Here is a 12,277-nt window from a genome sequence, read left to right as displayed (position 1 = left end):
GTTCAATGTAGTTTTTCGCGAAAACAAAATTGTGTTAAAAAAACTGAGTATCTTCGAAAACAATATTAAATCCACCAAAATGATGGTTTGAAAGACGTTTATTGTCAGGAGTGGGATTCGAACCCACGCCTACATACGTAGACTGCGACCTGAACGCAGCGCCTTAGACCGCTCGGCCATCCTGACACACCACGTACGTATATCCCACCTTTGACGCCCCGTTTTGCCCCCCCGAAACTTCAATCTATCAGTTTTTGGGTTAGCAGGTTATTTCAGGATTCGTGAAAAAATATGAAACAATTTTACACAACTACGGGTTAGAGAGCAGCGGGACCGGTAGGGCTAGGAGGAACAAGGAGGGGCTGACTGTGGCTGGGGGAGGGAGGGAAAGGGGGGTCTCATTGTGTGCGCGGGTTTTCTTTCTATGATTTTTAATTTGACAATTTCCGCTATTATTGTGTGTTATTATATTCAATATTATTTTCAAAATATTCGACATGGCATGGCGAGGCATTGCTAATAGCAATATGCTATTACTGAATATAAAAAATAAAACTATTTTGCGATATAACCATTTATTTGGATTCACCAAGAGTATGTGTACACAAAACTTCGGCGGCTACTTTTCATTATTAGGCACAGTCAGTCGTATTGGTGTCTTTATTTACGACAGAAAAGGCATTTCGCATTACCACAACGTGGAAGTTTGCATTTGCAACGTTTTGCACACTGACATGAGGCCCGCCTCCATGGAATTTTCTACATGAGGTTTAAGGAAACAAGGAAGAAAAAATATTGATTAGTATCAGTAGAGTAGCGAACTAGTTTGTTCAATTAACTTCGACTTGGAATAAATCAATAGACCTCTTTCACATGGACGTAATATATTTAGCAATTCCGCCGAAGCGAAGTGAATATCGGGGAATATTTACCGAGACGCGAGTCTTCGAGCGGCGAGGTAGATATTCTCCATATTCACTGGGCCTGAGGCGAATAATTGTTTTAGCATATACCAACTTGTGTACAGAGTAACTTATTTTTATATACAATAATTCAATAAAAACAAACAAACAGAAACTTTTAGTTTGCGTAGCACAACTTTTAGGCCATATTTCGTTGCCTTGTTAGCACTGATAGGAATAGTATAGCATTTACTTTCAATTTTTCAATTTCCTCATCGGAAATTGTAGCAAAACGATTGTCGGCAGTTGCCATTTTGTTGCCGACTCAATATTCCGAGGTAACTCAGGTGTATTAAGGCCTGGTAAATAGTTTCAAAATATCCCCCGCGAAGCTTTTTCCTTTGCTGGCAAATCCAAGATGGCGGATGCTTAGGGATACACGCGGCCGAAGATTCAAAATGAGATTCGAAGCGTTGTTTGCTATGAAAGGTATTTTTCTTTCTTGGTTGTACAAAGCTGAGTTTGTATGTTTGAAGATGGGAACAACAGAAGTTCATGAGATATGATGAATGAAGGTGAGTGATACCAAGTTGTTGTTTTAACTTGACCTTTTAAGGTCAATTAAAATTTTAAAGATTCGAACGCAACGGTAATGAAACCGTATTATCACGAAGTTTGCATTTTTGTTTGACTCTGCTACAAGTCGAATTGAGAAACATTAGAGCCGTTGAAGGTTAAACACAATAAGGCTTATCCAAAGCGATGCAAATCTTATTCACCAAGCTTAGTAAGAATGTTTTTCAAATTTTCCATTGTTTTTTTTTTTTGCCCGGGTTTTTTTGCTGCTTGTTTACAAGTTGAACTTATAAATCTTATATGTTTTGCGGATGAAACAGGTCACAATACCGAGTTCTTCTAACCTAGGAATTGTTGTTGCGTTGTATTTTTATCAGTGATTGCCTCCAGAAATTTGCTACAACACTAATTTTGTATTTGCTTCCAGACAATGTAATATTGCTGGGTGTATTTATAAGCTATTTGATAGGCTTATAATACATTAGCTTGTCATCATAATTGGTGGACAAAAGTTGTCGTTTCTCATGGTAAGTTTCGTACATTATCAATTTAATTGATCTTTGTTTTAGTTTGATGTCCCAATCTATAGCTGGATTATTCCCTATATACAACCCATAACATGATGATTCTAACTTTATAAATAAATAATTTATTTAGAAATTTTTTGTGCCCTCAAAAGTATGTAAAAAATTAATAATACATGCTTGATGTATATACAAAATCGTTTAAAAATGTGAAAATAGCAAATCATGTTTCATCTATATACAAAGTTATTTAAAATATTATACACTCGAATGCAAAAATAACAATACATGCTTCATCTATATACAAAGTTATTTAAATATTTATACAATTAAATACAAAAATAGCAGTAATGGATGCTTTCTCTATATACAAAGTTGTTTTCAAACATATTCACTGCAGTAGGTAGTTGTGTTTGTGAATGCTTCTTAACATCTGTATTTAGTCATTGGTGTGAATAGTTCTAACAGCAGCTTCATCTAGAAATACTATCTTATTAATCTCATACAAAAAAATTATTAATTTAATATACATGATGTATACATATAATGGCCCTTTTATATTTCTTGAGACATGTAAACATCATACTACCTATTGGAAGTGTACAGTTATTTTCCATAATTTAAGAAGTTCTGAAGCTGTTTTTAATTGTACTTTCTTTGTTTTGAACTCATCTACTTGTACTACAGGCTCTTCAGCATCGTCAAGGAATGAGCTCAGATGTTTGAAAGCTTTGAGAACTGCAATTTGGATTTTCACAAGGTGAGTTTCATATCTTTCAATGTGAAACCTTGATTTGGAATTATGTCTTAAATTCTCTCTTAGTTTGTCATACTTCAAAACTTCCTCACAGGGGCCTAGCACTGTACATAAGGCTTTTGCTGTCTTGGAGTTGAGTTGTTGATTGTTTGTTTCATCTGAATTCTTTTTCTTTTTGGTTTCTGGTGTACATTCATTGACCTCAGGAAATGAGTATGGCCTTTTACCATGTAGTTTGTTTCCTTCTTCAGCAGTTGTTGGTGTTTTATTTACAGCAGTCAATACATTCTCTGCCCCTCTGGTCTTGTCATCACCCAAGACACTTCCATGCATTTCTTCAGTCATCTCTTGATGTGCAGCCATTTGTTCTTCTTCTGATTCTATGTCACATGTAGTTGTAAAGGCTTCTCCATCCATGTTGTCCTCATCATCAGCCAAGGCATTACCAACATCACTGTCTTCTGTTATTAGCTGAATCATTTGCTCTGTAGAAATGGCATTGTCATCCTCATCATCAGGCACAGTTCCAGAGCAATAGCATGTTTCAGGGACATGCCACTTACCCTTGGCATCTCTCAGCTTTGTTGCTGGAATCTTGACCTTGCTCTCTAGGCATTTGTTCCAGGAAGTGTCTAGATGTTGTTGCTCCTTCTTTATTGTACTTGATCGAAAATGATGAAGCTGTGGTCCCTCTTCTCTGAAGCTTGTTTCATCATGACCATCAAGGAATTCTATTCCACCAACAACTTCTTTCCACCATACTCCTTCTCCTGGCTCCAAATAGTCTGCAATGAGCTTCAGGTGTGCCTCCCAGTCCCCTGCATATTTCATCAGATCAGTTGTGGGCACAAAGGTATTTCCCATCCTTGGAAGAGACTTAGCTAGTTTGCTGATCTCCCTTTCTTCTTTGAGAACATAGTTTAGACCAGGTTTGGATGGATCTTGTTTGACATGAAGAATGGCATTCTTTGGCAGATCTTGTATTCTCCTGCTCCAAGTCTTGGAAGTGATATCTGATATCTTCTCAAAAAATCTTTCAAACATTTCAGCATTAATGGACCTGTGGGATGTTATTCTAAGAAGCTGTGAGGAGTGTGTGATGCAGCTGTGGAAGTACAATCCAAAAAGTTTTCTGTAGCTCAGGGACTTTGGAGGAGTCAGTACTCTTCGGCATTGAATAGCATGCCTCCAACAAAGGTTGTGGAGGCGTAGGATCATCTTGGGGCATCTCTTCTCATCCTGGCTATAATAGATCTCAGCCATTTCACACAAAGTTACAAGTAGAAGTTTAACTTCCCGGTTGGCCAGTGGGTAAAGGGCAATTGTCACATAAAGAAGTGTCTTTCTGTAGTCCACACCTCTAAGTTTCTCTTTACCTAGCTGTACAGAAAGGATTTCCTTAAGCTTGATCAATGTGTCAATGTCTGTTATGTGATGAGGCAGTTCTTGCAAGATGTTTTTGATGTGGTTCATCAAACAATGTAATGGTTCAAAGCACAGCACTTCATACATTTCCAGATTGAGATCTTGAACTGAGGCATTATGGTGTAGCAATGCAGGCAGTCTAGTTGTTCCACCTAGTACTTCTGCTAGCTCTTTCTGTAGCTCATTCTTTTTCCCTTCATCAGACATACCCCTAGCTCTAAGCTCAGCTTTGAGTTCATTGACTTTCAAGTCCTTGAATGGATGCAGTGAATTCTTTCTCCCAGCAGGACCAGCAGTAATCAAACTCTTTTTCTCTTCTAACGTTTTATATTTCCTCTGGAAGGAGTATTCCATATCACAGCTAAAATTAATATCACCATCACAACCTGGACATCCATAGTGGCCCCCATGTTGAGTTCCATCTTCCATTTCTGCTGCTGGATTGTCCCCATTCATGAATCTCATGACATCCTTTATTCCTATTCCAGATTCAGTTGTGATATTGTCTTTCAATTTCTTTAAGTCTTCCTGTCTTGTAGGCACAAACTGCATTTGGTCCTCTACTGTTGATCTACTGGGACCCAGTATATACAGCTGTGGCTCTTCAATTGTGGCTTGGATGTCTATACTTCGGCCTGTCTTAGTAGCAAACTCTTCTGTGCTTAAATGAATTGCATTGTCATACAGTTCTCTTACGCAGAACAGCATATGCCCATGATTTGCCACTGTTGAGTGGTCATGCCATGTTAGCCAATGTCTTTGGCGCTGCAATTTCTTTAAGCGACTTCTCATTTCTTCAGTGTCATCTCCAGTTGTTTCGTTAATTCTTTTCAGCTCACTCATTATTTCTTCTCTGGTTAATTTGTCATATGAACTGTCATCTTTGATTCTGAGTAGATCCTTGTTTCTAACGAGTGCTTCAGATCTAATTTGCTGTAGGGGGATTTTTCTTGCAGAGACATTAGTCTTTTTTTGGATAACTTCACCCTCATTACTAATAGCTAACTTAACTATTTCGGTTTGTACCACTGGGACTCCAACATCATATGTCCCATCCTCAATTAGTTGCTTGATGGATGCCCGGATCTTCTCATTGGTGCAAGGAACTGGAACTGATATCTCACCTCCTGCCTGCTTCTTCAGTGCTCGTCTTACTCGAAATTCTGTAAGCCACATATAAAAGAAATTACTATATTTCAACTCACAGTACATCATATAACTAAGCACACATTATTATTGTTTAAGATAGTAAAAAAAAACCTGCACATGCAATAATAGAAAAACAAAGTTCATATTTGTTTTATCCATTCCCTCATCAACGTTTGAATTTCCCATTCCCTAATAGAACAAACTTATTGTACTGGAGCTTACCGGTATTTAAATATATTTACCACAGGCATCCCAACTACATTGATGACAATTCAAAATCAATGATATATAGATTTTAAATACCTTTTGGACCATCCTTATTTTCAGGCTTATCAAAATTTGCCAGGTTAACACCTTGAGTTTTCTGCAGTAAGGTCTTCAATATTTGACCACCATTTGGAGGAGTGGAGTCTTGCCCTTTGTACCGTATCTTGTACACCCTAGCCTTTTCAGACCAGTTTACTTGTTCATGCGGCCATGAGTTGATGTCTATCAAAAGCTGATCGATATCACCTGTAATGTTTTCTAGTGCAGGAATGTGGGACCTCTCTTTTATTTTAGGGGGTGTTGTACTTGCCCTTTCTTGTGCCTGTTCTGGTGTTTCAAATGACTGTGCTAATCGGCGTTGTTGTCTTGCATTGTAGGATTCCCTTAAATTTAGGTGCACACCAGTGTCATTCTCCATTAAAACCCTGTTTTCAACATCTCTCTTGGTCTGTCGAAGCTTATTCCTTTTTTCTTTTTTCTTTTCCACAGGGGAAAGTTTTCTCTGAAGACCAGCATCTGGGACAAGAACTAGTATTTCCCTTAGTGTCTTTCCAAAGTTTTCTTTACATTTTTCATTGTATGTCGAATAAATTGTTTGTCCAACAGACTTCAGCTGTTTTTTTGTTGCCTTTAACCCTTCAGAAAGCAGTGTATGTTTTTTAGAATCTGTGGCAATACTGGTAAGCGGGCCCCTTTTACCTAACATGGACATTTTTTTCAAAGGATACGCTGCTTGATACTGTGAGTTATAGAGTTGGCAAGCCTTGCAATATGTTATCGAGTGTGCTTTTCGTGTTTCGCTGGTCATCATCTTTCCCTGATCAGACCAGTTTGTCATCGAAAATTGAGACAAATACAGCTCCTTGTCTTTTTTGTTTCTCCAGTTAGCAATTTGCTCATCTATTTTCCTCGCAACACGGTTAAATTCGTACTGCGTTAGGTTAAATTTTGCATGGCCACTGAAATGTTCACTGTAAAGTTGATACCTTTCATGCAAAACCCTTGCCCCAAACTTTGCCTTTCCCTCATTAAAGGCCTTTTTTATAGAACACAGGCTCTTGGTTTCTCGAATGCACACTCTAGCCCAGGCACATTCTACTTTTACAGACATATTGAACTTAAATATTGTTCAAGTGAATTAATTATCCTTGAAGAAAAGTAAATTGCATAAACCATATAGCTTCTAAAGAAGCTGTATGCAAACTAAACTTAGGTCTTCAACTAAATTAATCCCCCTCAAACAAAAATAAGTTTGAAAAGAATTGATATAGCTTCTACGGAAGCTGTTTAAACACAAGTAATTACTTGTAATAAGGGTATGACTTCAACAGACTGTCTCGTAGGAGATCCCTTTGCCTCGACTAAACCGATAGAATTGAAGAGAAATTTGAGGCTCTGTTTGCAAATTGACGCGCGTTGCAAGGTTTTCCCGCCTAAAACTCAAATAAACATGAAGATATTGAAGAATATTTAACATTTTAATAGAGCAGAACTTTTATTTGTTAGTAAACGATCACTCAAACATTGTGGTGTGCATAACCTTTTTCAAATCAAAATTACCTGTCTAAAACTTCCAAAAAGGAATATCTTTGCTCATTTTATAATAGAAGAGGTATCAAATGATTGAACCATGCTCGTAGAATCATCAATATTATCTGTATTTTATGAGCAATTTGAAATCAAACATAGAGGGAATCGAAGGTTTTCGTCCGCCATTTTGAAATTGTGCCATTTTTTCGCTTGGGGAGGAAAGACGAAGATTTTAAAAGCTTCAAAACCAATGGGGTTTTATATCCCCTCTCTCCCCTGGATGGGGAATTTGACTATTTCGGGCCCATTCCCAGCTCGGTATGCAAACCAAAATGGCGGCTCCAAGAAATGGTTAGAAAAAGCAATAGTTTTTCTAAAATGGGGAACATTTAATCATATAAAATCATGTAAATTTATATTTTTCTGAAAAGTAGCATGGTTGTTCTTTATAAAGACGCCTTTCAACTTAGTCCAGAAAGCTTCGTTTCCAAACAGTAAAAGGAAAAGATGCTCAAAATAGTAATTTACTCGTGACTTTGGAATTTTTCTTCATTTATCTAGATTGTAGTCAACCTTAAAAAGCGTATTTGAATTATTCAATTACATATGAGTACATAAGGGCCGGATAAGGCAAAGTTAAAAGTCTTTAAATTTTCCCCATTTTACAATTCTTTTCACCGAGTTTTTAATGTAGTATTTTTCAAGAAATTTTACAGACAAGGGTTGCCATAGCAACGAAAATGAAGAAAAAGACTTCATTTTGATATGATTAATAATATATGTCAGTTCGGTGAAGAAAAAATTATTTAGGGGTTAGAAAATTTTTTTTTGATTTTTAGCCTCGTTTCCATGCTAAAGTCAGGCCTTAATACACCTGAGAAATATCGTACAATATTCACCTCCAATTAACCAATGAGCGCGCGCGTTTTTAGGAAGTACACGTGCACAAGTTGGTATATACTAAATATATATATTTTTTCATTTTGTAGACCACGTGTCATTCTCTTGAGCATCATTTGTTTGTTTGGATGCAAATGAAACAAAGAATCCTATTCTATAAGAAATTACACGTGATCTGTCCAAGCTAAAAGAAGATTGTTCGAAAAGGTCTTTCTTGAATACCGCAGTGTACCTTCTGCATCAGAGAATTCGCAATTAAGTCACTGATATGGATTATTATAATGGAGCTTTCCCTGAGTTGTCAAACGACGCCTTTTTTATGACACCAAACAAACCAACCATGCAACCTAACAAGCAATTAACGATGCACCCACCCACTTATCAACTCAACCCAAACTAAACAACTTTACTCTAATTTCTGTTACGAAGGGTGTTTCACAAGTTAGAATTAAATCGGCTGTCAACATGTCAACATGCCACAAAAAGATAAAATAACATAAAAAGAGGGGGAAAGCGAGAAAAAGAGAGGAGAAGGAGAGAGAAAGTATGTAACTACTCACACATCTTGGTAAGGTTGGTGGGCAGGCATTTGTAATACTGTTTGCCTGATCGATGAAGCGCCCCATGCCGTTTGCATCCATACAGTCGTTAAAGCACTGCTTCTCTGATTTGTAAAGGGTGTCACAGTAATGTGGCCAACTGCCCCATGATCCAAAAAACACTGGATATCCAGGAAGACTCGGATTCTTCGACCCTGGAAAGTTTATGAGAGATGAAAACTGATAAACATCTTGCCGCCTTCCTCCCCCCCCCCCCCCCCCCCCAAGAAAAAGATACCTTGCCCTCCCCCCCCCCCCCACCTTCAAAAAAAAAATGATAAGCTAGAAAAACTGGAGTACTCTCCCGCCAACAACTAATCAAGGCAATTTCATATCATAGGACTCCTTGGTTAGCGAATTTTGTATATTCTACACAGATATCCATAAATCAGTAATGATATAAGCCGGGTAGATTTTACACCGTGTACTTAACTCCGACGAACGACTAGCGTCCGAAACGTCAGTAAGCTTTTTCATCTTTACACGGTGTATAATTTACCCGGTTTTTATCATCACTGTTTAATTAGAAACACCGAGGCAGCGCGCACTAGGTTTTAGCTAGATATCTCTTCTTATCACAGATATTGATAGTGGCGTGATACATAATGCAAACCACAAGAAAACGCCATTATAAATACTGTGCATGCGCAATCCTGACCTATGCCGCTTGGAACATTTTGTCACACGTACATACAATAAGCTAAGCACCACAAACAACTCGAGCACTTTTTTCGCTAAAAACTTTCTTGACAAACTTCATAGCAATACTCTTATATATATTTATCCGGCACTCACATCAGAGAGTGATTTTTTATGTGGTTTTAACGTAAACGTGTCAACTACATACTTACATGGCACGACGGCAGAAGCACCGGCGACTAAACACAATATCAGGAAAATCAACTTGATCATCTTTCTAACATGACAAAATAACAAGTATGTATAGATCTGAAGTCAAAAGAACGATATGATTCTATTAAGGGACTTTATGCAAGAAAGGCACGCTAAGTTTTCCAGTAATTATTATTTTTCTACACTTTCATTTCCTATACCTAAAAAACAAATATAAATAATTTTTATAATGAAATATATAATATAAGAGTACATAAGTAACTGTAAACACGAGCGAGCACACGGCGAGTGGAAAGTAAAACAAAAGCAAAGCAAAAGAAAATAAACTTAAGATTAAACGCTTGTAAAAGATCCGTGGACGGGAAATGTTGTTAAAGAATATAATTCTGCAAAGAATGACAAAGAATTAGACGAATGACTTTGAATACTTACCGTTTAACGGAGAATGAAGCTTCGATAAAAATCGTTGACTTCAAGCAGTTGAACGGAGAATGAAGCAAATATCTGATGAGCAATAAAGAAAATTAAAGGAGTAACAAAGGAGTTTAAGAAGAAACAACACTACATACCTATTGATATTAAGTAATTGTTTGATGTGGCTATGGCACAAAAGGCTGAAATAGCTGAGGTACAAAGGGAGACTTTGTCTTTAAATAGCTGGGGCACAAAGAGGCTGAAAAGAAGAACGCGTGGCCACAGGCGGCCCAAGCTCTTGTTCTGTGGTATTGTATTACAACGAGCGGGTCATTTGAACGTTGGTATATAAAATATTAACGGTCATAATTTACAACTCGTAAATGTTTGGCATTTTCATGAATAAAATTGCTTACCTTTATAACTTACTGTGTCCTTTGACTTCTGGTCGAATACGAAAACTCCGTCAAAACGCTCCCAAATGGCTCCAAAATCGACCAGAAGTCAAAGGACACAGTAAGTTATAAAGGTAAGCAGTTTTATTCATGAAAATGCCAAAAATTTAGGAGCTGTAAATTATGACCGTTAATATTTTATACACCAATGTTCGAATGACCCGCTCGTTGTAATATGACCCCATGTAAGGGAATCCGGAATCCACGAAATTTTAGGCTTTGGAATCCGGAATCCAGGCCTTGGAACCGGAATCCAGTTTATAATGGAATCCGGAATCCGCTACATTGAAATTCAAAGTATACACTCAAATGCTATCGCCTCGACCTAGACTGAACCGATGTATCCCCTCCCCCACTGTGTAATATATTCACCATCAGATGCTGATTTAATTGATAGACGATTCTACTTATACTGGCAAGTATATCAAATATAATCTTCAGAGAAAGTATCTGAAAATTAACGATATGGAATCCGGAATCCGCAATACAAAAGTTTTGGAATCCGGAATCCAGACCCTTAGAATCCATAATCCAGAGTCTCGGAATCCGGAATCCAGCGCTTGGAATCCGGAATCTACCATTAGTCCGGATTCCCTTACATGGGGCGAGTAATACAACACCACAGGACATTTGCCAACATGGAATTTTATTTAAGAATCGACACTCCAGCTATAAACACGGTCAATATCCCTTTGCAAATCGTTGTGATCTGAAACCGATTTGATCTTTATATAGTTTTAAATTATCAGCAAATAAGGCAAGGTTAGAATCACCTAACGGAGAATGAAGCAAATATCTGATGAGCAATAAAGAAAATTAATAGGAATAACAAAAGAGTTTAAGAAGAAGCAACACTACATGCCATGGATATATTAAGTTATTAGCTCTTATCGTAGTTGAGCACGCCAACCCAACAAACCAGCGGTATCGTGATGTACGTAGCATCAAAATGAGACTATCGGGTCTTTTGGTAACTCAGTGTTCTCTCTACGTATTTTGACTGATAAGCCAAGCCATTTAGCGAGCCGGCACTTCTTACAGTTATCAACGGTAGCAAAGTCACGATAATTCCTTGCCTTCTGCCTTCAAAACTCTGTTCGTACATCCAAAAGATATATAGTGTTTCACCATATTTAGAAAGACTACATAATACTTTGTATATCAAAGATATCCATCAAAATGTTGTGATCTCTCGAAGAGTTGTAGTAAATTTCTTAGCAAACTATACGAAGCTCGCTCGACCCGATAGTCTCGTTTTGATGCTACGTTCATCACGATACCGCTGGTTTGTTGGGGTGGCGTGCTCAACTACGATAAGAGCTATTGTTTGATGTGGCTAAGGCACAAAAGGCTGAAATAGCTGAGGCACAAAGGGAGATTTTGTCTTTAAATAGCTGGGGCTGGGGCACAAAGAGGCTGAAAAGAAGAACGCGTGGCCACAGGCGGCCCAAGCTCTTGTCCTGTGGTGTTGTATTACAACGAGCGGGTCATTTGAACGTTGGTATATAAAATATTAACGGTCATAATTTACAACTCGTAAATGTTTGGCATTTTCATGAATAAAATTGCTTACCTTTATAACTTACTGTGTCCTTTGACTTCTGGTCGAATACGAAAACTCCTTCAAAACGCTCCCAAATGGCTCCAAAATCGACCGGAAGTCAAAGGACACAGTAAGTTATAAAGGTAAGCAATTTTATTCATGAAAATGCCAAAAATTTACGAGCTGTAAATTATGACCGTTAATATTTTATATACCAACGTTCGATTGACCCGCTCGTTGTAATATGACCCCATGTAAGGGAATCCGGAATCCACGAAATTTTAGGCTTTGGAATCCGGAATCCAGCACTCTGGAATCCGGAATCCAGGCCTTGGAACCGGAATCCAGTTTATAATGGAATCCGGAATCCACCCTTTTGGAATC

General features: G+C 37.8%; 2 protein-coding genes and 1 non-coding gene across 3 annotated transcripts; all 3 read right to left on the bottom strand.

The window, feature by feature from the left end:
- Positions 1-102: 102 nt before the first annotated feature.
- On the bottom strand, positions 103-186 carry Trnal-cag (transfer RNA leucine (anticodon CAG)). Its single transcript has one exon. It is a non-coding gene; the product is annotated as a tRNA-Leu (tRNA).
- A 387-nt stretch (positions 187-573) lies between these two features.
- Positions 574-10,145, bottom strand: LOC148909182 (uncharacterized). Its single transcript, XM_089034234.1, has 5 exons — positions 10,051-10,145; positions 9,914-9,985; positions 9,481-9,545; positions 8,591-8,784; positions 574-759 (listed from the first exon to the last, which is right to left on the bottom strand). The coding sequence occupies exons 3-5, from the start codon at positions 9,539-9,541 to the stop codon at positions 661-663; spliced, it is 354 nt and encodes a 117-aa protein (XP_088890360.1). The 5' UTR covers positions 9,542-9,545; positions 9,914-9,985; positions 10,051-10,145; the 3' UTR covers positions 574-660.
- LOC148909183 (uncharacterized) lies at positions 2,153-6,711 on the bottom strand. The gene is made up of 2 exons (XM_089033585.1): positions 5,637-6,711; positions 2,153-5,347 (listed from the first exon to the last, which is right to left on the bottom strand). Exons 1-2 carry the CDS (start codon positions 6,709-6,711, stop codon positions 2,592-2,594), a joined length of 3,831 nt encoding a protein of 1,276 aa, XP_088889711.1. The 3' UTR covers positions 2,153-2,591.
- Positions 10,146-12,277: the final 2,132 nt, after the last annotated feature.

Source organism: Actinia tenebrosa, unplaced genomic scaffold, assembly GCF_029948245.1.
Source record: "Actinia tenebrosa isolate PJP-AT-01 unplaced genomic scaffold, QUT_ActTen_1.0 PGA_scaffold2__45_contigs__length_23673736, whole genome shotgun sequence".
NCBI lineage: Eukaryota > Metazoa > Cnidaria > Anthozoa > Actiniaria > Actiniidae > Actinia > Actinia tenebrosa.
Note: the sequence above shows the minus strand (reverse complement) of the source record. Positions and strands in the feature narration are given on the sequence as shown.

What these genes read in the sequence shown, in the direction of transcription:
- LOC148909183 (XM_089033585.1), bottom strand. Translation starts at nt 6,711, where the DNA reads ATGTCTGTAAAAGTAGAATGTGCCTGGGCTAGAGTGTGCATTCGAGAA. An exon ending in AAATAAGGATGGTCCAAAAG is followed by an intron (nt 5,348 to 5,636) that starts GTATTTAAAATC and finishes TGTGGCTTACAG; the next exon opens with AATTTCGAGTAAGACGAGCA.
- LOC148909182 (XM_089034234.1), bottom strand. Translation starts at nt 9,541, where the DNA reads ATGATCAAGTTGATTTTCCTGATATTGTGTTTAGTCGCCGGTGCTTCT. An exon ending in TGCTTCTGCCGTCGTGCCAT is followed by an intron (nt 8,785 to 9,480) that starts GTAAGTATGTAG and finishes TAAACTTTCCAG; the next exon opens with GGTCGAAGAATCCGAGTCTT. An exon ending in CACCAACCTTACCAAGATGT is followed by an intron (nt 760 to 8,590) that starts GTGAGTAGTTAC and finishes AACCTCATGTAG; the next exon opens with AAAATTCCATGGAGGCGGGC.